General features: G+C 36.3%; 3 protein-coding genes across 13 annotated transcripts; 2 read left to right on the top strand and 1 right to left on the bottom strand.

The window, feature by feature from the left end:
* Positions 1–2,191: 2,191 nt before the first annotated feature.
* Positions 2,192–15,947, top strand: LOC18434315 (FKBP-like peptidyl-prolyl cis-trans isomerase family protein). 10 transcript variants are annotated; one of them, XM_006844388.4, is made up of 10 exons: positions 2,192–2,359; positions 2,444–2,501; positions 4,952–5,089; positions 8,036–8,121; positions 8,245–8,295; positions 11,171–11,251; positions 12,351–12,395; positions 13,377–13,432; positions 14,144–14,219; positions 14,519–14,733. In XM_006844388.4, exons 1-10 carry the CDS (start codon positions 2,294–2,296, stop codon positions 14,612–14,614), a joined length of 753 nt encoding a protein of 250 aa, XP_006844451.2. In that variant the 5' UTR covers positions 2,192–2,293; the 3' UTR covers positions 14,615–14,733. The 10 variants fall into 10 exon arrangements, with proteins under 10 accessions (XP_006844451.2, XP_088724978.1, XP_088724977.1 ...); XM_020667314.2 differs by lacking the exon at positions 2,444–2,501 and adding an exon at positions 15,038–15,947 and having other exon boundaries at positions 2,239–2,359; positions 14,519–14,626; XM_088868849.1 differs by lacking the exon at positions 2,444–2,501 and adding an exon at positions 15,285–15,947 and having other exon boundaries at positions 2,239–2,359; positions 14,519–14,626.
* A 70-nt stretch (positions 15,948–16,017) lies between these two features.
* CCB1 (cofactor assembly of complex C) lies at positions 16,018–22,043 on the bottom strand. 2 transcript variants are annotated; one of them, XM_011625090.3, is made up of 5 exons: positions 21,640–22,043; positions 21,365–21,495; positions 19,397–19,549; positions 18,740–18,927; positions 16,018–16,262 (listed from the first exon to the last, which is right to left on the bottom strand). In XM_011625090.3, exons 1-4 carry the CDS (start codon positions 21,940–21,942, stop codon positions 18,741–18,743), a joined length of 774 nt encoding a protein of 257 aa, XP_011623392.1. In that variant the 5' UTR covers positions 21,943–22,043; the 3' UTR covers positions 16,018–16,262; position 18,740. The 2 variants fall into 2 exon arrangements, with proteins under 2 accessions (XP_011623392.1, XP_006844450.1); XM_006844387.4 differs by having other exon boundaries at positions 16,018–16,289.
* Positions 21,751–23,801, top strand: LOC18434313 (Rubredoxin-like superfamily protein). The gene is made up of 4 exons (XM_006844386.4): positions 21,751–22,746; positions 22,938–22,996; positions 23,076–23,193; positions 23,524–23,801. The coding sequence occupies exons 1-4, from the start codon at positions 22,508–22,510 to the stop codon at positions 23,603–23,605; spliced, it is 498 nt and encodes a 165-aa protein (XP_006844449.1). The 5' UTR covers positions 21,751–22,507; the 3' UTR covers positions 23,606–23,801.
* The last annotated feature ends 1,000 nt before the right edge of the window (positions 23,802–24,801 follow it).

Genomic DNA, 24,801 nt, shown 5'->3' on the forward strand with positions numbered 1-24,801 from the left:
TAAAAATATATTTTTTTTGAAATTAAATGGTTTAGATAAGGTGTACAATATTCCTTATTTTTAAGACTTGAAATCCTTGATTTTCCTTTCCTTTTATATATCTCTAGGTTGAGATGATCAACTATAGGGTTTTTCAATGTTGAAACAACTTTTTTTAGTAGATTTTTGAAGTTCACTTTATTCCTACATTATAAGCTTGACACCGTACATAAACTTTTTCCTGTGTGTTTGTGTGTGTACCCTGCGTCTCTCCACAAGGTTGCATTCTATTGTGTGTGCCGCTTCTTTTCACAAGATTGCATTCTTTTGGTACCTCACAAATTCTAAGGAAAAAAGTTTATATAATGTTGATACTTTAAAATGTAGAATTAAGGTGGACCTCTAAAATCTTTTTAAAAAAGTTGTTTTGATGTTGGAAAAATATATTTCAAATCTTAAAAATAATACATCTTGCAATACATTATTTGGACTGTCTATTTTTAATATTTTTATGTATTTATAGATATGCTTAATTTGAACAATTTTTGGGGTTTAAAATTTTATAATTAGAGATAAAAATAGATTATTGCGCCATCCTAATAGTTTTCGACACTAAAATTACTTCGCATGATAAAGTTTGAAGATGCACATTGATTTGATTGTTTAAGGTTCATCATTGTACACAAATCATGTACCGTCATTCTGCTCTATTCAGGGTCGTACTCTTAGTGACGCCATACGTCTCCATATATTTTCTCACTACTTTTAACCATGTACTTTTGGGCCTACCCCTTGCTCTTTTAAAGCCTTCCACCTGAACTAACTAGCACCTCCTAGCTGGTGATATACTAGGTCTGGGCCATACATTGCCATCCCACCTAAGTTTACTCTCTTCATCTTTTCGCTAATTGGTGCTACACCTAAATTTTTTCGAATGTATTCATTTTAAATTTTATCCATTTTTGTTTTGCCACTCATCTATCTCAACATCATCATCTTTATTACACTCACTATGTGGATATTGTTTTTGAGTACCCATCCAACATTCCGTCCTATAGAGTAAAGCTAGTCTCACAGTTATCCTATTGAACTTGCTCTTTAGCTACATTAATATGTAGCAATCACATAAAATTTCGGTTGCACATCTTTAATTCGCTCATCCAGCTTCAATTTCATATGCAACATCTCCTTTTCTTGGAGAGATCGTTTAAGGTTGCAACCTTCAAAATCACATCCTATTAAAAAATAGTTAATGTTATAGATATATACAAAACATGGGAAACCCACCCAAATATTTAGTATATGTGACCCTTGATCTTAGCCGTTAGATCTGAGTAGATCGTTGAGATGGCTTGAGTCATAATGTCACACACTAGCTCTTAACCGTTAGATCATCATCAGATGGCTTAGAGTGTTTTATTTTTAATTTTTAATTTATAAATTATTTTAAATCAAAATTCGGGGCATGCATAGATCTAAAAAAAATTTATTTTAAATCAAAATTCGGGGTGCACATGATTAAAATTTTTTTTTTTTCTAGTGATAAAAAATTACCAGAATACCCTTAAAAATTGTAGGGGCATTTAAGTTATTTATTTTTATAAAAAATATTATTTTTTATTTTTTAGATTCGCCTTAATTTTATGATGGGACGCTCAACATTTCATCTAAAAATATTTTGTAAAAAAAATATGAAAAATAAAACAATATTTTATGTCATGTTATGATACGCACAGCCATAGCCGTTTGATTCATATCGAACGGCTAAGTAGTGGGCCACCTATAACTTATTTGTTGTTGGGTCACATAGAAAGTACCCCTATAAACATGACCATAAGGAGAGCCAAAACATCGGTATATCTATAGCAATCTTGGAGCCCTACATAATAAAAACTTTTAACTTTCATACATACATATGAGATACTACCCGCATGATCCTAAATCTAACGGGTAAAAATGCTTTAAGTAACATTTGTAGGAACATTATATGAGATAACAGCCGCGTGATCCCAAATTTAACGGGTAAAATTTCTTTAAGCAATTTATAGTAAACGGTCGACGGTCTCAACGAGTGCTTTCGATTACTGAACCACGCTCATCCTCTTCCTGTGAAGTCCCAAGTAAAATTGCAACGTGTAAAATGTGGGCCCCCCGTAAATTCAGGAGCGCTCTAGACTCTCTCCTACGGCTGCGATTGACTCCATCTTAGACCGAATGAGATCGAGACCGTCCATTAACTGCCCAATCTACTCCTCCATTCAATTCAGTTCGCAAATGAAGTTTCTCTCTCCTCTCGCCCGCCATTTCAGAAACTATGGCAATCACCTCTGCAACTACGAAGACCCTAATTTTCCACAACAACACAGACTTTTCTCCTGGGGTTCGTATCCTCTACTATTATGAAAGCTGTAATTTTATTCCATATTTTTGGTTTGATCTTTGACTGGTTAAAAATACAATTCAGGGCTTTGGCTTCCAAAGAAGAAAGATACGACGGATTTCTGTGAATTGCAGGTTTAATGGTGTGTAAAGGAAATTCTTTTCCTTTGGCTTCTTTCTCCTGTGTCTTTTCTTTCTGTTATTTTCTCATGAATCAAGGGGTACCATATCCAATGGTGGATTGCAACACTTTAAGTTCTGTTTAGTATTTGATTTGATTATGGACATGTGTGTCTCCTTTTTCGTATGAATTTGGTGATTTCTAGTAATTGTGCGCTTCGAATGCATATGGTATTGACATGTCCATAACGTTCATGGGGAAAACAGGGCTTGATATAATTCATGGGGTACTAGCAAATTGGCGTGTAATTTTGAATTTGAGCTTTGAGCTTGTCCTTTTAAATAAATTATTGCTCATTGCAGATAGATAAAAAAAAAAATAGGGGCATTATTTGGAAAGAATTTGATTTTGTAGCTTAGAAATTTCTAAAATATGGACCATATTTAAGTTCATGTTTGTATCAATTGCAAAATCTGTTTATTGGTTATTCTTTTTTGGCTTGACAACTTCTTTTATTGTTATAAAGAGAGAAGAATACAATTTCGTTTGTTTTTTTAAGAGGGATCCCTATTGAGTGTTCATTCTTTTCTTTGATGAATATATTGAGTGTTTTTTACTATTGGTCACGCTAAATTAATTTGGGCCAGCCTTCAGTCATTTGAGGTTTTTAACTGTGATTGTGAGGCACCTTAGTGGGTTCAAAGGGCTTGGATATCATTTCTTACTTATTTCTTGAGCTGAAGTTTACTGCAGGGGAACTCTTGCTCTTAGCGTCATGAGTCCAATAGACGGGAAGATTTTGTTAGTCCCAAAAAAGTATATCAATTAATAAATAAAATCGATAACCAACTTACTCGGATGTTAAGGTTCAATGCCAAAACCTATAAACCAAGCCATCCGGTGACAAACTTCCTTGAGAGTCATCTTTGGTGCATCTCATTCGCTCATTTTCCATCCGTCTCTTTACTTGAGGGGTTAACCTCTTTTTATAGAGATCCATTTTGTTTGTAACTCTTACATTCATGGTCTATAGGAGTTGAGATCCAAGTATAACTCCTACCTTAATTCCCTTAAATGCAACTAATTAGGATTAACAAGTTGTTACTAAACTATTAATCCTATGTAAAGAGCTAAACCTGTCATTAGTGCACTAATAACTCACATAATAGGATGTCATCCAAGCAGTCCTACACTTTGATAAAAGATATTTTAGAAATTAAATAATTTTGTACATCTATAATATAGAAAAACAATTCTTACAAAGAATCTAAACACATCACTGGATTTTCCCTCCAGTGTAACATCCTATAAAAGCTCCAAAAATGGATCCTAGTATATGACATTGCCTCACATGGGATTTTAAATATACTATACAATATGGCTTTTGTACCATTATTGAAAAACCCGGGATAAAAGGGCCTGATAGGCTACATTTCCAACATATTTCACTATACTGAGGTTCTCACTTTTGTGGATATGCAGGTTCTACTCATGCTGTGATTGTAAGTCTCTGCTATCAAGGACATATCTTGAGAATGGGGTTAGGGTTGTGGCGGTAGTACCACATGAGCCTCAACTAAGGTCTAGGTTTCCATTTTCACCCAATACCTTCGAAAACCACTAACAATTTCAAAATTGGATATCCCCACTGAACTACCCCCCCCCTTAAAAAAAACAGGACATGTCTTGGACTTATGCACACTTCTTCCAAACTTAAGGTTGTCACCTTGTTGGTTCTTTTGTTTTTCTTTTTTTAGGGTTGCTCAAGTGGTGGGCCTGGGATGTCGGCATTCATGGTGCCTCCCTCATATGCGTGTTTGATAAATGTGTCATGTATACATAGCGACACTAATTGGGCAGTTGATGAATTTGGCAATTTAGGATTATTAATGAACCATGTGACAACATGGAAGCATTTCTTGCTTTGCTGTTACTATGTCATGAGTATATAACAAGGGTTCGGGATTCATGAAATCGACGTAGAAAAAGTTTTATGCCGGCTTCCAACCTAACACAACATCCTCTTTTCTCGAGGTTTGGGACCGGCAAGACCGGCTTGGGACCAGCCATGGCAGAGTTTTTGCTGTTACTATGTAGTAATTATTTATGCAAGTAAGAAACCACAATGCTGTTGGGATTTTCATCTTTTTAGTTATTTATGATTTTTGACAAGTAATACCAATTGAGAATGTAAAGATGTTGATATATTCTTTATTTTGAACTCAGGATTCCAATGGAATAGTTGAGTTGTGTGATACCTGTGTCAATGAAATTTGCATGTTAAATAAGGGGTATCTCAAAGGGCATCAGCCAACATTTCTATACCAGATGTTCTAATTAATATGATACGTAACACAAAGGAAATTTGTAGTCCTCAACCTTTATCTCTCATAAGGTTTGTTGGTTTTCTAGCTTGAGCTTTCATTTGGGAAATGCAATCTATTTTCAACTCAAGTTGCTTTGTTATTTCAGAAGTAGATACAATACAACATGCGAAAGAGAGTTGCTCCAGGAGGAAAGTACTTTTGATATCAATGGCTGGTTTTCTTATGGAGGCGTTTGATCAGTCTCAAAAGGATAAAGTTGCTATGGCATCTGAATTTGCAGATAGTAAGCTTCTTATTGACAGTGTCAATTATTGTTTCCATTATGTTTTTTCATATCCATGCATCCATTGTGGAATAGATGTGTTATATACATCTAAAGTAAAATAATTATTGTTCTTTCTGAAATTATGTTGTGATATAAACTCTTCATGCATTTGGATGGGCATTTCCATGCTGATAGCTTGATATATGCATAAAAGGTTATGTCCAGTCAGAGATTCAAGGCCAATCATCTCTTATCAGTCTAGCATGATGTGGTCTGTGCTCAGTTATTATTTGGTAGATATTCTTGCAATGTATTGATGCAATTTCTTGGAGTGGTTCTTTTCTATTTTTACCTTCTTGTTTCTATTAGTGCTTTGAACTGGCTCTTTTCCATTTCGAAGTGGTTTTACTTGCAAAGAAGAGACTTGGTTTGTTTCTTAGCCCAAACAAACTGTATTTGACTGATCCAACTATTGGACAATTCAATAGGGCTACCAGCTTCTTAAGCTCTAAGGGCTAGTGTCTAGAAGTTTTTTAGAAAACTGTTGTTTATAGCAATAGTGATTATGAGGTAGGTCTGCTAGGTTGCAAACAAGTACTGCCTTCATGATACCTTTCCTTAATTTTGTTGTTGTATGGTGACTATATCATGCCAGAAATGTAACATTTTCAAGCATCATTCACATGATGCTGGTTATTTGAATTCATCATGGCATCCTGTATTATCTTATTCATTTATTGTATGGTAATATACAGTGAAAATTGGTCACTTGCCACTTCACTTGGTAGCAGATTCATATGGCAATGGTTTCTGAATTTGAGACACAGAAACTTGTCGAGAACAAGGAGAAAATGTAAATGAAGAGGAACAAAACTTATAAACATAAACATGTGGAAGTATTTAGGCCTTTATGATCCTCACCTTGATCTGCTGTAATTCTTTTTGAGGTGTGGGTTTCAATCATCTTTGCATGAGCTGTTGACCTAGATTTATGTTCTAACCATTTGGTCGGATGCATGTTTATTTGTCATGTGGATTACAGTGTTACATTACTTTCTCAACTGGTTGGTTAAATCTTTTTTTTCTTAATAAAATTTAAAAATTGCTTCTAGGTTATGCAGTGCAAGGCAACTAAGATTGTTCTGAAGTGATATTTCTGCATCTGCATAAAGATATTGACTTTCCAACTTTTATGTAAGGGAAAATATCTTCGTACTCCCTATTTTTGGCTTCCATATTTCAAGAGACCCAAAAATTTAAACTATTTCTTGCGGCATAAAGTCTCTATCTTCCTACCCGTAGACCCCTTTGACCATACATTGTTGACCTAAACATTTTGTAAAATGACTCCATCTCTATCTCTCTCAAAACTCTGTATCTCTCTCCCCTCTCTCTCTCTCTGTGAAAACTGCTTGCTTTTATTTGGGCTTTATGGTGAGAATTCAGAGAAAGAAAAGGAAGCGCTTGAAGTTCTCCCGCCATTGACAACCTCACTATTATCCAGTCCTTCCCACCTCTCTTGGTCGAAACCCCTGCAACTTGTTAGGGATTTGATCCTCTGCTTTGCTTCTGAAGCTCTGTGACTTTTTAGGATGTCAATTGTCTGTTCTTCATCAAAGTCACTGCAACTTGTTAGGATTTTGTTTCTCTCATTTTCGTCAAAACCATTGCAACTTGTCAGGGTTTTAGTCCACTGCTTTTCGTCGAGGCCTCAGCAAATTGAGAGGGTTTTAATGCCAGAATCATGCTTAAGGCCGCCGGGAAATCAAATTCCGATGATTTGTTGAAGACCGTCAGCAAAAAAAGGGTTTAGTTGGAGGATGCAGAAGCCAAAAAGGGGTGGTGAAGCAACTGAGAAGCCGTCGACCTTTGTGATGGCTCTCGCCTGAAACACTTCTCAAGAAAATGAAGGCCGGAATCTGAAATTCCGATGAATTTTTCCTACAATTCTGGTATCTTCCCTTTGGCCATCTCCACCACTGTACAACCAAGAGGTCATATATCAGAGGCCGTGACCTGTTCCCTCCTTTTAAAAATTTCAGGCGCCATCCACTTCAAAGTGGGCTTATGGATGTTAGAGAGAAAGAGAGAGAAAAAAAAAAGTAGTGGGTTAGGCGAGAGATAATGGATTGAATTGGAAGGAAGGTTTGGTGCTGGTTAGTTTTGTATTGAAGAAGATTACTTGCTCCTCTTGTCCAAACAATAGAGAGAAAGAGAGGATGAGAGAGGTGAGAGGCGGAGTTTGCAGAGGGGAGAGATACGGAGTTCTGAGCGAGATAGAGATGGAGTCATTTTACAAAATGTTTAGGTCAATAATGTATGGTCAAAGGGGTCTAAAGGGTAGGAAGATAGAAAAGATAGAGACTTTATGCGACAAGAAATAGTTTAAATTCTTGGGTCTCTTGAGAAATGGAACCCAAAAATAGGGGGTACGGAGATATTTTGCCCTTTATGTAATCGACATTTCATTTTAAAAGTTTTAGCTTAGTCTTTAGGTATTAATGGGTATGTTTGTTATTTGGTTGACTTTTCCTTCAAATCCACTTCGAGACTTATTAGGTGTCTCAAAAGTACATCATGGTGGAAAAGTTATAACTGTAATGTGAAGTTGAAATATGATTGATGAGACTGAGTTCTTTATCCATAAACCAAGTATGGCCATGTAAACACCTTTTCGTATTGATCGAAATGGAAAGAATATGCCATTCAAATATTTTGTGCACTAGTCCACAGAGCTTTTGTAGATCTGCTACTTTCCATGAATCCGTTGCGCGTACAACATTGATGCAATGATGTAGATCATATACAAACTATCCAATCTTCATCTATTGCGTCATTTCTTTGATGTGTATGTCTGTTATTTGATTATATGCGGTTCATAAATATGATTAAGAATGGTGTACCCAAATTGTTTCATTTCAAATGAGTTACCAGGACTTAACATTTTGCCCCTTGTTGAATCAGTGCCTGCACTCCGAGGGAAGGATTATGGAAAAACAAAGATGCGGTACCCTGATTACGTAGAAACCAAGTCTGGTCTTCAATACAAGGTTGCTTCTTTTCATAGTTATACCTTGTTCTTCATTGGTATTGTGTCCTTAAGAATTTATAAACTTGTTAGCTATCAGCCAGTAATATTGATAGGCTATAATTTAATTTTGTAAGGGCTGCAGGACTTGAGAGTAGGTAGTGGCGCCTCTCCAAAAATGGGCGAGACAGTTGTGGTAAGAGAAAGGATCTAAGTTCTTTGGTTGTTTTATGAATTTGAGCTATTTAAGATGCTAATTTGTGCAAGGGGTGTTTCTTCTTTTCTTGTTCCTCTTTTGTATTTGTAGCTTTGTGCAAGAGGCCTTGTAAGCAGTATATGATTTAAGAGATTTAAAAGATAGAATCATTGACCAAGGAGTAGTAGTTACATCTATATTGCAGTGGTGCATTTAGTGCAAGTTTAGGAAAATTGGCCTGTTCATTTAGATGTATTTGGATCATTTACAAGGGAGAACATAAACATGTAGAACAATAGATACATTTTGAGAAGATGCACAAATTTATAACAATGATTGACATTGTTAATCTGAGAACTCTGAATTCCTTGAATTGAGCGCCTATTTTCTTGATAATCCATGGTTCTTATTGCCAGATAGGAAATCTTCAATATATTTACTGTTCGGCTGTATTTTGTAAGGTTAATAACAATACTATCCGTTACCTGCTTGAATAGATTCATCCAGAACAATTAGAAGTCTATTCTTAGGTAATGGTGAACACGTCAAGGATATAACATTGGGTGGCTGGGTAGACTTTGATAAGCAGAACTGACCAGCGCATCCACACACAAGTGCATCTTTTTCGCTATGCAAGAAGGATTTATGCAGGTAGCCCTCGTGTTGTATTAATATGAAGGAAATTTACAAGAGATGGACATGCATGTGATAATATACGTTTTGACCTCACTACATATGCTCTAGGTCACTCAAGGTCAATGGGGAGTTTTCATTTCCCATCATTCATGTACTTTTTTTTTTCTTCCATCTCTTGGGGGTGTTATGGGCATTATTTCCGATTTTTCATATAATCTCCCTTAGTGCTCCTTGAATGAAATGGTGATGATTTTCTTTTGCTTGCCCATTTCTTTCTCGCTATATAATCCAAATTAGAGTTGGGCGAGAGCCTCTCCAAAGCTTATCTAGGGTCTTGTTATGTTATAGAACTTTTTTTGGAACCATGTAATTAGGAGACTTTGTATACTTAAATCCACTGTAGTTTGGATTAAATCTCCATGTAAGTGCTTGAAATCTCACTCGCAAGCACACATGTTATCAATAGCTCGTTGTGATCTCAACAATGGCTTACATAAGAGGAACTTATTCCACAAATGAGAACCTGAATTTACACTTTATCAGTTGTTGGAAGCCTTTTTTTATAAGCTATCCATGTGAAACATGAGGCCCCAGGGAGTAGTGGTTTAACCCATATGGCAATCAATGTTAAAAAATTCGGTCGCCTGGCCATGTGGGCTGCCAAAGGCCTTTCCCGCACGCGTAAGGGCCTAGGTGGGGTGCCTAGGCATTTTGTGCCTAGGCACCCAAGGCGCCGCCTAGGCAGCTGCCTCTAGGCGGGTGCCTAGGCATCATGCAGTGCCCTTCGGCAAGAGGGCAGAAATATGCCCCCCATCGAGGGAAACAATGTCATTTTCCCCTTCAAAGAGGGAGGAAAGGGTTTAGGGGGGCATTCTACCCCCCCAAAACCTACTTTGCTTGCATTTGAGAGAGAAAATTCTCCAGAACAAGATTTCTTGTGGATTGAAAATTTTGTTGAAGTTTTCGGTTTCTTTCAAATCTATAAATAATCAACCCGATATTTTTTGTGGGTCGATTTGGCTGTGAAAGAAGACTTTGGCTAGTATCGGTCATCGATTTGGTTGTGATAAACGCTCAAGGAATGTTAACTAGAAAGGGATAACATTGACCCCATTGTTATCAATGAGATGGATGATACATCTGAGTGGTTGATCGATGCTAGGGATGATCTTGTATTTGAAGGAGAAGACTTGACTTGGAGCCAAGTACGGCAGGTAGCTGGAAGTCAATTAAGCCCCAAGTGGGCCACCAGATCTCCATCTCAAGGAAGAGATTAAAAAGAGTGAGAAGGAGGATAATTTAGATTCACAAGAGATTGAGGAAGAGGAAGAATATGTAGAGGAGGGAGACGACTCTGATGATGATGATCATCATCAGATGGTGGCTTTGGTGGTGGTGGTGGTGGATAGCAAGACATTGTTGGTAATGATGATGAAACTCAACTACCAATCTGAGTTCATCATGATCACATTTGATGTAATGTTGGGAGTATGGAGTTGGACTTTTTTTTTCTTTTTCTATGTTTCACTTGGCTATGATGAACTGATATTGTGAAATGTTTATTTTAGGAATGGGTATTAGCCTATTGGGCATCTTTTTTTTTAAACAACATTCTTGGGGCCTAGACACCCACGTTTCCAAGGCAAGCTGCCTAGTGAACTAGGCACCCGCCCAGCCGCCTAGGCAGCCGAATCCATATTTTTCAACATAGATGGCAATTCAAAGCTATTACTATTTCTAAGTGTCAAAGACTCGAACTACTTAGCAGATTTAGGTTGCCTCTATTGCACAAATAGTTTGAAGTGAACTTTTGGATGAGATTTCGATTTAATAATACAGATATGAGACACAACATACTCCAACTGGAGTTGCACAATATGTTGTAAAGTATCTCCTGATAGTTATTGGCCTTAGTCACCTGACATTCATCTTGTTGAATGACGCTTGTGCCAGAAACTTTTAAACAAACACCGGCAAGAATCATTTCATGAATTGCAGGATGTTTATAGGGACTTAAAATATCTTCCACTTGTGTTACTCTTTAATGGATTTCATCTGTTCGGACCTTTTTTTTTTGAATTTTTTGAATTTTTTGATAAATTCATTTGCTTGGATTTATCAGTTTGGGTTTCTATGCTTAAGTTGATGGCATGTAATCACAAAGATATACGAAATAATTGAACTTGTGGAAACAACTTGGATACATTCTAATACTATTACAAATTTATACGTACTCAAGGTTGATTGGGATGGTTATACGATTGGTTATTATGGTCGCATCTTCGAAGCTCGAAATAAGACAAAGGGTGGTTCATTTGAGGTAATATATCCTTTGCTCATTTACTTTGGTCTTTCAACTCATGATAATTATTGTTTGGGTTTTCAATTGTTACTATTGACTTGTAGCCTGTGAACATAAGTATATTAGAGATCTTTAGACAGTTGCTAGTTTGAGCTTGAATCATATAGTACTTGTTCTTTTCTTGGCATCTGAACATACGCATAGTTCTTGGTGACTTCAAGTTCCCTTAAATCATATTTGACTATTTACAAATGGACAGCTAAGCTAAGTAAACTTTCAACTGTATGAACATCTAAGCTAAGTATTTTAATCATTGCATTAATTTTATTTTTTTTAATAATTTATGATCAGTTTTCAGATAAATTTTATGATATGCACTAAGGTAATCTAATGAGGTATTATTTATGATGAAATCTGCACCTGTCTTCTTGGTCTGTAACCTTTTCTATAATATTTCTGCAACTAGATTTCCATTTAATAATGTCATGCCAAGCACTGGAATGAAGATTCATATTGGATTTCCACACGTGGGGTTTTTCTTTTTCCATTTGAAAACCAGACGTTAGAATTTAACTCGGCTCCTAGGAACAAGGACCTGCAGCTCTTTAAAAACGTTCACTAAGTGCTAATAGAATTTAACTGTTGGAAGAATGAAGTGAAGAAGAGCCACTAGAAAACAGGTCGATGGCTGACACCCCTCATGGACATCTACATACAAAACTCATCGGAAAAATCATCTTATTGATACCCTTACTAAAGACCAAACTGGTTGGACCTCTATAAATTTCTTGTTGCAGTGGTGGCTAGAGGTTATAAAAATACATTATCCAGAGCCTAAAATACATGTCTTACAGACCCAAAGATGTTTATTATCATCCTGTGGAATATTTAAAATAATTTATTTCAGTTTTCTCATTTGTAGCACTTATGATTACTTTAGGAAAACTTACCTGTAGCCAAGTTAGTATTAGCACGTAAGCAGTGCCAAGAAAAGAAAGTTGTATGAGCTTTGGAAATGATTTCTTTCACTTTTCGGGGTGAAACTTTAATGCTTTTACCTTAGGCCTCGTGTTTCTTGGAAGGAAAATATGAATTTTTTTTTCTTCATTTGATGTAGGGTGGTGACAAAGATTTCTACAAATTTGTACTTGGATCTAACCAGGTGCGTGAAGATTAATTAATTTCAATCTGATCTTGAATCATGATATCTAATGCATGTAAAACTATATAATGTTCATGGATATCTACTAACTAAATGCATTTTTTTTTTACTCAAATATAGCTTTTATAATCATGCATGTAGTTTCTATTTTATGGCAGGGCTTCATAGACTAGTTGGGATTGCGAAGTCTGGTTAAGACAAACTATAAATGGTCATAAAGCCGATCCCGTTCAGTTGATAAATAAGAAAAGTAAAAGGATCCATTTTATCTGGATTGAACTGCTGGGTAGAGCAGCAATCGAAGAAGATTCAACTGAATGAAACTAATTGACCTGGCTAACGATCGTGTAATCCATTCTGATAAAACTGGGTGGTCAAATACAATTTCATAGATGGTCACTATATCAGTTTGACTTCCAGTTTTAGTTTCCATTGAAGGTAGGTTTAATGAGGTCAAAAATATCAGCAAAATTTGACATCAGCATTCTACAATGTCATAATACTATTAGACCATTAATCATGTGTCCTGGGGTAAAGCTTATTATATTTTTTAATATTTTTAATATTTTTCTAATATTTTTCATATTTTTACATTCTCTTAACTATTTTAAGAAAAGTAAACGACTTTCCTCTCATGGTTGAAACATCATAGATTGCTCATCCGCAGCCAAACTCATGGACACCCATGCTAAGCTATTGAGATATTCACATGCATATACTTAGTAAATGTATCATTTTGTTAGATAATAATTATACAAACTGGTTTGGATAGCTAAAAATAAATGACATCACATGACTTCGAGAGTTAATTATGCATTGTTATCCACCATATAGATGCAAAGAGGAGTATTGCAAATCAACTTCTTGTCCCCCTATTTCATCAATTTGTTAGCATTCTTCTGTGCAAAATCATATAGATGATTCCTCCCATATCTTGTGAGAACGGGCCGTGAAAAATGAAATATTTGTCTCCAACTTCAGGTTATACCGGCTTTTGAGGAGGCTGTTGCAAGTATGTCTCTAGGTGGTGTTCGAAGGTGATCTATGACACATCACTTTCCAATGAATCTGATTCTTTTTTCCTAGTACACTGATTCCAGATTTGTATGGAAGCTTTTTCACTTCTTTGGTTATGTCATCATTTGCAATAAAACGTACTTTGGATTTGGCTTTAATGATTTAAACCATCTTTATGAAGCTCTGTAGGCTTTGAAGTTTGATATTTCACCAAATACAGTTCATGTCGGTTGTGAAACTTGGATTTGGATTAAACTCTATATGCTTTGTACTTGGATTTGGATTGCATATGTTTCTATTGTCTCTTCAACTCATATCATTCTTTCTGCTTATTACACCGTAGTATTGATCAACACAAGGTGAACTAATATATATTTAGATACTACAAAACCTTACAAAGTACAAAGACTGGGGATGGATGGTTACCATATTACCTTTGGATATAAGTTGTTGATTTTATTTGTTCTTTCTCTCGAGAACTGTTTTTATATAGGTATATCCTTCAAATTTGGAAGTTTTTACTTTTTGTGGGAACAGAAACAGGATAGTGGCTGGTTATATATGTTCCAGTTTTGGCAAATTATACACCTTGTTTGTGAAAGCCCTGAGATCAGAAAGAAAGGCCTGAGACATTTATGATAATGTTTTTTTCTTTCTTTTTTCCTTTTTAGGGTATATGACGTGGATCAAATGCGTCTGGTGTGTAAACTATTGTTATTATGAAATGACAGGATCATAGTGCCGCCAGAGCTGGGCTATCCAGATAATGACTTCAACAAAAGTGGCCCAAGACCAACAACTTTCTCGGTACTTTAAAAGAAGAGTATACAATGTTCTTGGTAGAACAATGGGAGTATACCATAATCCAGATGGACTATGGACTATGGACAAACCATAATCTATTGAGTCCTTAGTCCTCAACATCCATGAAATGATGGATGGTGATGCATTAAACTGTGTTACCATCAACATTCATCATGTCAATGAACTGTGGTGAAACATGGACTATGATTTTCCTTGTAGTTTATTGAATTATAGTATACTTGCCCTTAACCCTAACCCTAACATCCCGACTTCTAATGCATTTGGATGCTTGATTTTTGTAGGGGCAGAGAGCTCTGGACTTTGTGCTGAAGAATCAGGGCCTCATCGACAAGACTTTGTTGTTTGACATAGAGCTTATCAAAATCATGCCAACTTGACAACCTATCTAGGTTGTGACCCACTCTTCTTGTGTCTGAGTGGTGATTTTCTTGTATACAATGTATTCATTAGGATATTACTGCTTTATTTATGAAATGAGGCGGCAACTTCTCTATTTTATGACTGCTCAATTTTCGTATGTTGGTGCTGCTTTTGTGTGGGGCAAAGTGTAACACATGCAAGTGGCATATGATATATGGTACACCACGGAACAATCACCATCCATTCTCGATGATGGATAGTAGGAATTAACTGCAGTCTTCGGTGAGGAGCATTCACATATGTATGGCTATTCTCCATGCTTCTATGGGAAAGGACAGTGCATGTTCCTAAGGTGTACCATACATCATAAACTAATGGTAAATGAGGGAGTCTCCCATTTTCAATCAATACATATTAATTCCTGTTGAAATTGCATGTAGGATTTGGTCCAGACTGCATCAGGTTGAGATGTACATGTTACACATACAAAATTTTATGAATTTCAAATTAACCTGCTACCCAAATGAAACTCAAGAAATGAACATGATTAGTTGAGTACTGAGAGGATTTGCCCTTATAACCTGTTAAAGGTGGCTAACAATGAAATGAACCTGATTTCAGAGGGGAGTCCCTCAATGCCCCTACCTTGATTGACAAATACCGCACCCTACTCTCTTTCTGGACCAGGATTCACAAGTCTTTCAACACCTTCTCTTCGGCCGACCTCTTCCACAATTGGCATAATCTTTTAAACCTCAGAGCCCGAAGGATTTCTCGATCTTCTCTATGTAGGCCCCCTGAAGATGGGCAAATAAAGCTGAATTTTGATGGTTGCTCTCTTTGACAACCTAGGCCCCTCCAGCATTAGAGGCATTTTTAGAAATTATGCAGGTTCCATAATCCTTTCCTTCTCCTTACCCATTGGAACATCAGATTCCACCATTGCGGAGATCCTGGCCTTACTCGAACGGCTTCGAAGATTCAACCCTAGCTGCAACTTGGACCCTGGTTGCTGAAGGTGACTCTAAAAACACTATTTCTGGGTTGCTGGTCTTGCTGCTTGCCCTTGGGGACTCAACCATATATTCGACAAAATATCACTCATCACTAGCACCCAAGGAGTAACTTGGAGACACACTTATAGGGAGGCTAATGAAGCCACCGATGCGCTTGCTAGGGAAGGCACCTCAATAGTCCCCGGGGATAGTAGGCACTTTTAAGCTTGCACCCCATTTTATTTTATTTTTTTGTTTTTTTATGTAGAGCATTTTTTAGGGCCATAGAGGGTTTTTGTACAGGGGATCCATGAGTTGGGTCAGTCCATTTTCTATATACGCTCTTTGTTTCTTGCTCTCTTTTGTACTCCTTTATACTATCAATACAATAGTTAACTAATAATAAAAAAAAAAAACATGGGGCATTTAACCAACACAAGTAAATCCTCCTCAACAATACCCTCTAAATATTTCACAGGAAAAGATGATGAAATGACATTTATTACTTGTTTCCAGAAGAAAGAATAGAGAGCCATTGCTATGCCTTGACTATTTGTTTCACCCACTATGTCCTAACTCAAGGGGCCATTTAGCACTGCAAAAATAAATCCACAGTGAGTGTTGTAGAACCCTTTCTTTCATACTCTTAGCTTGTTGCTTTCCCTCTTGCCTACAAAAAAATAGCAATACAAATCACCTGCAGGAAATATTTGAAGGTTTTCAATCAATAATCTCACTAATAGCCAGTAGTCTCATTGATAGCCGATCCATAATCCATATTAAGGAAAAATAAAATAAAAACTAAATAGCAATAATAATAATAGCAATAATAGCAAATCCTTCACCCCAAATAATGTATAATGCTAGTTGATTGAAAGAAGCAATCAAATTCATGTTTATCATAATGAAATTTTCTCTTTTCATGGTTGCTCATGTCATTTGCAAAAAGCTTCAACTCATCAAGGTATTTGCTCTTGAATACAGCTCTTGATTGCTACCCTTATATCCCAGCAGAACTAGCTCCCGATCATGTAATCCACTTATGTATAATTGTATTGAGGAAATATACAATGAGATTATTTACTTTTGGTATAAGGTGGTCACAACTAATCTTTGACCATTTGATGTGAAATTATGTGGCTGCATTTATTCCATTGACCAAGCTCAAATTTCAAAAGAGTTTTCTCTTAACTTAATGAGACACCCAAGTTCTCAAACTTCACATTAAAATAGTTATAAATAATTGTGACCTCCTTATACCAAAGGTAAATGGTCTCATTTTATACAATCCCTTATATTATTATGAGAAACTTTCAGAAGATCACTAACTATTTGTGATCCACCTTTCCTGAATCTCTTATTGAGCTTCATAAGAATTCGCCATTAATATCCAAGTCATAGTGGAGCCTCTACATTTTCCAAGCAAAACGTATGAGGTATGGTCGGGTGGTGCTGCAAGATGAGTATGAAAGTATAAAGAAGAGCACAGAATGGTGTCTTTACCAGGAAAAACAACTTATGACCTGGACCCGCATCTTCCATACCTTTTCCTCGATGGATCAATGCGATAGAAACACCATGACACATTAAAACGCGATCATTACAAACATGAAATGGTGTCAACTCCCTCCCTTTCCTTCCTTGCTAATTATATCATACAATTTGGTCTCAAATGAGGTGGTATGCATAGTAGTAGCATATGTACTCTACAGGGAAGCCGGTCATGCTTATGCTGGCCTATAGACCCAACAAACTACACTCTACAACTTGAAGCAGTGACATTATGACACTGATAAATATCAATCCAAGGACAACCATTGATTACAAAAATTGTGGTTTCCGAGTGGCATAACTTGGCAACAATTGCTGAAGTTGTGCCACTTCAATCCCAAAACTGTGTGCGCATTATACACTAATTCTACCATAACAGTGACACCAGGTTTGGTAGAACAATGAGGAAAGGTTTGCCAGGGGATATCTGCTGTAGATTCCAAGCTTGAAAACAATAGAATCGGATGAAAGGGAGTAACAAAATTTCCTACAATTAGTAATTCTTTTGAACAACTTATTGTCAAGTAAAACAAGAATGAAAAGAAAAACTAGGAGCATTCAACAAAATTGGTTCAGTTCATTAAGAAACTGAGAAAAAAAAATGAAGAAATGATGCTAGATCAAACATATGCTTGGCCTTAATCAAACTTGGTTTAAATTGAACCAAACTGGATGTTGTGGTCCCAATGTATAAGTGCCAACACAGATCAAACTCCCATGAAACCAAAAGAACTGGATAATCTGGTCCAAAAGCCTTTAAAACAATAGTTTTATTGCCAGATTGATATTGGTCTAGTTAAGAGGTGCCCAGGCTTCTTGGAACGATGGAAGAATAAGGTTTTGAACATCAACCAATTCTGAAGTGATTTCGGAAGGGGCATACCACAAGTCGTACTGATAAAGGATTGGATGAGGTTTCTGACTTATTATCAAAAGATTGGATGTGACTATCACAAAGGAATTGTCATAAATAATGGAGGGGTGAGACTAAGAAATCTGCAGTATACAGCTACCATTTGAAAAGAACAAGGTAAAATCCGTCCTCGTTCGTAAGAAAGAAACAAAACACAAACACACATTTACACAATGATTCTGTCCACGAGATACTAGTATGTAACTCCTCTCCTCTCTCTCTCTCTCTCTCTCTCTCTCTCTCTCTCTCTCTCGCTCTCTCTCATACATTCACAAAGACCCCATGAATAAAAGGAACAGAAACCACTTAGACTGCATTAATATAAGGCTGGGGTTTCTATGAGTCAGCCGACTCATATTGTACATATGCGGGGCTGGGCCCCTCTTAAACCATCTTAAAGATGGATTTTAATCCAAAATTCTAGGGATTCATTATCTAGGTGGATTAAAAGTTCTAGGGATTCATGATCTAGGTTAAGATGATGATAAATATGATAATAAAATAAAATTTTCGATATATAAAATGTGAATTTTTTGAGAAAAACTTGACACCATATGAGCCCCTTGAGTTTTTTGACGTTGGTGAGTCGGCAGGCTCTTGCACCTGCTGATTCATTAACAACTTTTCCTTAATATAAAGAAACACTAAAATGATAAATATAGAATCATTCGGTGGAGAAAAACCTTATCGTTCGAAGATGCCCTTAACATATACCATCCCTTTCTCCATAAGATTAAGTTCCTTCCGCATTTGTTCTACTTGCTCATCGTCCCCTTGAACAATGATCTCTGAAAGAGAACCATCTTCTGCTAGAATCATCTTAACCTTGATTTGTTCCTTTCGAGATGCTCGTTTCCAATAGTAAGCCCCACTGCAATGGAAGAATTTGATGTTGCAAAGAGTATGTTCATAAACAACCATCTTAGATGAGCCCAAAATCGTAAAGAAATGTGACCAATCCAACAGAAGAACAGGGAAAAGAAGGGAGGGGAAAGTATAATATAGTCCAATTGACTGTGGAAAAACATAGTCCATTGGGGTCATGACCAGCAAATGAAATGGAGCACAGTTGAGCAGTGGACCTACTGAACAGAAAATGACCCCAATCGTGGACCCACATGCTCCCACTGCTACTGTCCATCATTTCTTTGGAGGATAATATGACCAATGGACTATGGTTAGTCCATTGGATTATTGTACACTTTCCCATAAGTATGTAAAATCCTAAGATTCGAACTTGGGATTGATTGGTTAAGGTGTTGATGATGGCAATAATATGTTTTCAGTTTAAATCCTGCTGCTAAACTACCAAATAACACAAACAGTATGGTCATACTTACGCTAGAGGACTCAAAGCTGTTAACCAGAACCACCTATTGCCCCCTTCAGGTATGGTAATAGTAAGAACAAGAGCAACACTTGCCAAACTGATGCATGTACAAAATGTAAGCAATGCAGCCTGCCCCCTGCTTGGAACCATCATGCCTTCGAACCTGAGGACAGAGATGACGAATTTGAAAAATAAACAAAAGGACAGTTGAAGAAAAGAAGAAGAAAGTTTGTGGCATATTAGATGGGTATGAAGAAAGATTGTTGATTTCTCAGTGTAAAAGAAATTACCATTGCTATCGATCATAAAACAATGTCTATGTGAGAAAATCAGGCAACATATTCACTAAATGGAGAAGTATAACATAGTCCAATGAATATGGTATCCTTAACTATAAAGGGTGTCAGCTATGTGTTCCTGATGGTGGACAATGGACATTCGCAGTAGTATTGTCAGATTCGCTTCAGAACCTTCTTCGGTTTGGTTGGAAAAAAAAAACAATTCGGTGGAAATTTTTGGATTTTTTTTTTAAAATTTAATATAAATAGAGTGTATATTTATATATAGATATATATTAAAATAATAAAAATTTACAAATAAATTCTTTTAAAAAATAAAAAATAATTGAAAAAAGGACAATTTTGTGCTTCGTCTGAAGGCTGAAGCTTTGGCCAATTTTAAAAAAAACCTTGTCGGCAATGATACTGATGCTGGATACTGCTAGGATACTTGTAATTATAAAAAGACATAATTATAAAAAAATATAGAATTATGCATTATGCTATACTCTATGTTTGTATAAATGTGTTGAATGCACATATGACCATAGAATACAAGCTATAATATATTCTTATAGCCATGTTAATTAGGATAACTGTATCCATATCCTGAATTTTAAGAAATGCAGAGCAGCATCCTCATTTCCCATATCCATGTCCATATTCATTCCAGTATCAGGTCATCTTAGATGGGAACACAAGTTGAATCCCAATTTACTCTAAAATGACATGAAGTGAACAGTGGACTAAGTCTTTGAAGGGAATACACTTTCTCTATCTAGCTCTATGATGCAGATCAAAAGAGATCTACGTAGGAACTGCTGGATTTTTCATCGGAAGAGGAAGAAGAATTCTATGTTAAAGGCAATATTAGGTTAATATAGAAAGTTGGAAGGTAGCATCCTCCATCCTAGTTGGTATTTCTTTTTCACTGATATTTTTCTCGTATAAAAGTTAGTTGGATAGATAGGAAGTAATCAAATTTCCTTTTGGTTTTGGGCATCACGTGAAGCCAAATAGGGTAGGGGTTAGTCCTTTTTCCTGTATGCATGTAAGTGTGCACAAAAAAGAATATTGGTTTTTTTCTTTCTCAGACTCGTGGAGAGATTCATTTTGTGATGGATTCCTTGCAGGTTCTGAGAGGGCATAATCTCTTGATCTTTCATACTTTATTTTTTTGTTTGTTTGTTAATTGGGAGAATTACTCAAATCCCTCAATCAGAAAAAAAAAAGGATAAAAATAAAAAAGAAAGAGAAACAGTGAAGTTCAATTATACTTTTAATTCAATAAAATTCAGTTGTACTTAACAACTAAATTTCATTGTTCCTCATTAGTTTTTGGAGCAAGTGGTGTATAATTTCAGATTGCTAATAGGCATTGACAAAGAACTCCAAAGCCAATATTCAAACTGCAAACTTGTAAAGTTGTAGAGTCTCAAAGAGTTTATAAACTGATAAATGAACAAACCCAAAAATACCAAAATAAGATATAAATCTATGAGGAAAAGTACCAAAAATAAAACTTAATGGCGAGACAATATCATCAATTGCTGCTGAAAAGAGAATCAATTTTTCATAAGAATCCCCTCAATAAAATCCCCAACAAAAAGAAATGGAAGGTCAAGTTAAAACTGCAAGAACAATTCAAAAACAAATTTGAAATGTCATATTACATCAAATGGACAAAACTGAGAGCCTACGTGATGGCTTCTCCCCTGTCTGAAACAATGAAATTGTTGCGAGTGAAGAAGGAAAGTATTTCGCCTGCAATTTGACTGGGGGCCTTCTTCCCCTCCTCTTTCTCACTCCCCACAAAAGTTTTCTGCACAATCTACAAAAAAGAATCCAAAACCCAACTCAATAAAAGAAGAATTTGGACACATACTCGAGAACATTAGTGTTTACCTCAAAACAAAAAACCAATTCATTCAATAAACAATCTGGAACAAGTGCCATCTAGAGAGAGAGTAAAAACCTTGGATTTAACAGAGCGCTTGATGAGAGACCAGAGTCCAGGAACTGAAATGACAAAGAGGCCGAGAGAGGTGTAGTAGCTGGCCTGGGAATACCCAACATTTTCGTGTAAGAGAAAGGAGGGCATGAGAGGATCAGGAGAGAAACTCGCTGTAATTAACCTCTGACGTTTCTTCTCTCTTTTCTGCAAATTCAGCCTGCGATTCAAAGTGGGTCTCGGCCAATTCGGGAGGAGAGAGAGAGTAGGAGAAGATGAAAGAGAAATAATGGTGGTCGAGGATGAGAGAGAAAGAAGAGCAGCCATCTTTCATCATCTGCAAAGATAAAAAAAAAAAAAAGCCTGTTAAAGGCCCAAGCGACCGTTGAAAGTGATTACTCATTTAAGGATTTGAACCCTCGACCTCAGCTTCTTCCATTTATCTCACTATTTCTCCCTCTAAAATAAAAATACTACAAAAAGTCCACCCAATTCATTGGAATTACGAAACACTGTCCCCTTTTTTTAGAGAGAGAAACTATTTTTAAGAGAGAGAAAGAACCCTTCCAAGAGAAGAGGGGAGAGAATTAAGAAACACTGTCCCTCTTAGAGAGAGAAAGTGATAAGAAAAGTGCAAGTTTTGTGGGAGTAATGCTCTCCACGCCCCCACATCCACAACCTTCTACCCATCAATCTCTCTCTCTAACATCAACAAACCTCTCTCTCTCTCTACAAGCTTCTACCCCATCTCCCACTCTCTCTCTAACTTAAAACCTTCTCTCTCTCTCATGAAAGCCCTCTATTACTTCATAGTCTTATCATCACCTCCTCTCTCTCTCTGTATCAAAACCCACAGTTCTTTGTAATCTTATTAGCCACCATCCTCTCTCTAATGGCTCTGCAAGTCCCTCTCTCGCCCAAAACCAACCCTGCCTCTCTATCGCCATCGCCCCAACATGGCCTTAGAGCACCAGCAAACGCCATGGCCCTCAAGTCTTCTTTCTTTAACGGGGCCACTTCTATATCTCACTTTCTACCTCCCCATGCTCAGAAACCTGCAACTTTAGCTTTGGCACCCAAATTCAGTATGAGGGTTTCCTCTAAACAGGCCTACATTTGCCTAGACTGCGGGTACTGTGCTCTCTCTCCTGTCAAAAACCTCTGAATTTACTGGTCTCTAATTTCTTTTTTTTTTAGTTCTCTTTCTTTCTAACTTGTTTTGTGATTAAATCTATGCAATTGCTTTTTAAACCTCTGAATTTTATATTTTCTGTATTGTTTTTCTGATTAAACGGCTGAATTTGCCTATCTCTGTCTTGCAGGTACATTTACAACGACAGGACCCCATTTGAGAAGCTTCCTGATAAGTTCCTCTGCCCAGGTTATTTACTTCATGACTGCTCTCTTCCTCTCTCGCTTTATCTTCCTCTCTACAATTGATGATGGTATTTTTTGTGCAGTCTGTGGAGCTCCTAAGCGAAGATTCAGGCCTTACGAGTTGTCGGTGGCAAAGAACCCAAATGATACAGACGTTCGCAAAGCTCGAAAGGCTCAGATTAAGAGAGATGAAGCTGTTGGGTATGCCCTCTCTCTCAAATATTTCGTAAAATGTTCCTGTTTCTGAATATTTGAAAACTGGGCATAGCTTCTCCTAAGCAAAGATTGGAAAAGTCTAATAAATAATAACAAAGATCAGATTACATCTGTGTGAGTTTAAAATTTGACTCTCATTAATGTGAGGAATAAATCCCAAATTTTTCCTTTATTTTATTGAGAGAAACAGTGAGGAATTCATCATGTTTATTGTGGCAAACAGAGAGAGAGAGAGAGAGAGAGAGAGAATTAGAGTTAGAGAGAGAGAGATGGGGGGAGAGGAACTGATGTTGTTGATTGAAAAATGGTTTGCAGGAGGGCATTACCAGTGGGCATTGTGATTGGAGTAGTTGGTCTTGCTGGTTTATACTTTTACCTCAACAACGCTTTCCAGTAAAATATGAGAGGCCAGGGCCAGACAACCTTTATATTTTTCTGCCATAGAAAACATTTCTTCATTTTCTCTCTCTAAAATCTCAGGTCGCTTTGCCAATTTTGAATTCTGAAGAAGCGTTCTTCATTTCTTTTGCATTTTCGAGGCTATGTACGTACCTTTTCATCTACTCTTTGGAGGCTATGTACCTTTTAATCTACTCGTGTTTAAACCGGATTATTTTCACACTAATTTGCTGTTGTGAAATCCTGTACAAGGATAAATTAGTGTGAAAATATTCCACATCTAACCATTAGTTAATTCATTCTTTCGCGAAATATTTTCACGCAAAATAAATGTGCCCTAAATCTCGTTCAGATACTGATTATACTTGGTCTAGAGAGAGATATTAAATGGCAAGAATGTGGAACTACAGTTGGACTTTGTTGAGGTTTGCATTTTTACAGGCCATTATTCATTACAACAAAATGACTCGGGTGCATGTTATATATTATTTAGAAAACTAATTTCCCATCTGAACACACTTTCAATAATCAATACACTTTTCACATACCAAAACTGAACAGGGTAAACTTCCAACATGTAGAAGTTCCCAAAACTCCCCTGCATTTAACTTATTTTATGAATTTAGGGAAATTTATCAAAATATCCGTGAAAGTTATACTGTTTATCTCGACACATATTGTTTGATTTTAGTTAAAAACGTCCAAAAACACACATGATCACGAGTTGGAATAGTTGCAAACGTATAAAATGGTAAATACTAGGATGCTCATGAGTATTTTGATAATTGCCTATGAATTTACATTTCGTGGACATGTATTTTATTGATACTATACATCTAGGGATATATCTTAAAATACTCATTGGGTTAATTATTTAACATTTTACCCGATTGCAACTATTTCAATAATAAAAATATTAAATAGTTCATCTATCATGAGTATTTAGATGGATTTCCCCAATTATAAATCATGGCAATCTCATCTCTATGTTATCTATTGGGGTTACCTTATAATATTTTAGAAGTAGCAATGTTTTCTATTAATTTTTAAAGATAATAAATTATGAGAATATGTCATATCTTTATTGTCTAATGATAACTTTAAAATATTTTAGAATAATTCATTTAATAAAGTTCATGTTTGGCAATAAATACATTTATAGCGTGTTTTATTTCTTCAAGAACATTGGGTTGT

This window comes from Amborella trichopoda, chromosome 6, assembly GCF_054954075.1.
Source record: "Amborella trichopoda isolate Santa Cruz 75 chromosome 6, AtrichopodaSantaCruz75HAP2 v2.0, whole genome shotgun sequence".
Classification (NCBI taxonomy): Eukaryota; Viridiplantae; Streptophyta; class Magnoliopsida; order Amborellales; family Amborellaceae; genus Amborella; species Amborella trichopoda.

Excerpts from the sequence above, each read along its gene's own strand:
- CCB1 (XM_011625090.3), bottom strand. The coding sequence starts at position 21,942 with ATGGCTGCTCTTCTTTCTCTCTCATCCTCGACCACCATTATTTCTCTT. Across the intron at positions 19,550-21,364 it reads GACAGGGGAGAAGCCATCAC|GTTCGAAGGCATGATGGTTC; the intron begins GTAGGCTCTCAG and ends CTCTGTCCTCAG. Across the intron at positions 18,928-19,396 it reads ACAGCTTTGAGTCCTCTAGC|TGGGGCTTACTATTGGAAAC; the intron begins GTAAGTATGACC and ends CTTCCATTGCAG.
- LOC18434315 (XM_006844388.4), top strand. The coding sequence starts at position 2,294 with ATGGCAATCACCTCTGCAACTACGAAGACCCTAATTTTCCACAACAAC. Across the intron at positions 2,360-2,443 it reads ACACAGACTTTTCTCCTGGG|GGCTTTGGCTTCCAAAGAAG; the intron begins GTTCGTATCCTC and ends AATACAATTCAG. Across the intron at positions 14,220-14,518 it reads CAAGACCAACAACTTTCTCG|GGGCAGAGAGCTCTGGACTT; the intron begins GTACTTTAAAAG and ends TGATTTTTGTAG.
- LOC18434313 (XM_006844386.4), top strand. The coding sequence starts at position 22,508 with ATGGCTCTGCAAGTCCCTCTCTCGCCCAAAACCAACCCTGCCTCTCTA. Across the intron at positions 22,747-22,937 it reads TACATTTGCCTAGACTGCGG|GTACATTTACAACGACAGGA; the intron begins GTACTGTGCTCT and ends TCTGTCTTGCAG. Across the intron at positions 22,997-23,075 it reads TGATAAGTTCCTCTGCCCAG|TCTGTGGAGCTCCTAAGCGA; the intron begins GTTATTTACTTC and ends TTTTTTGTGCAG.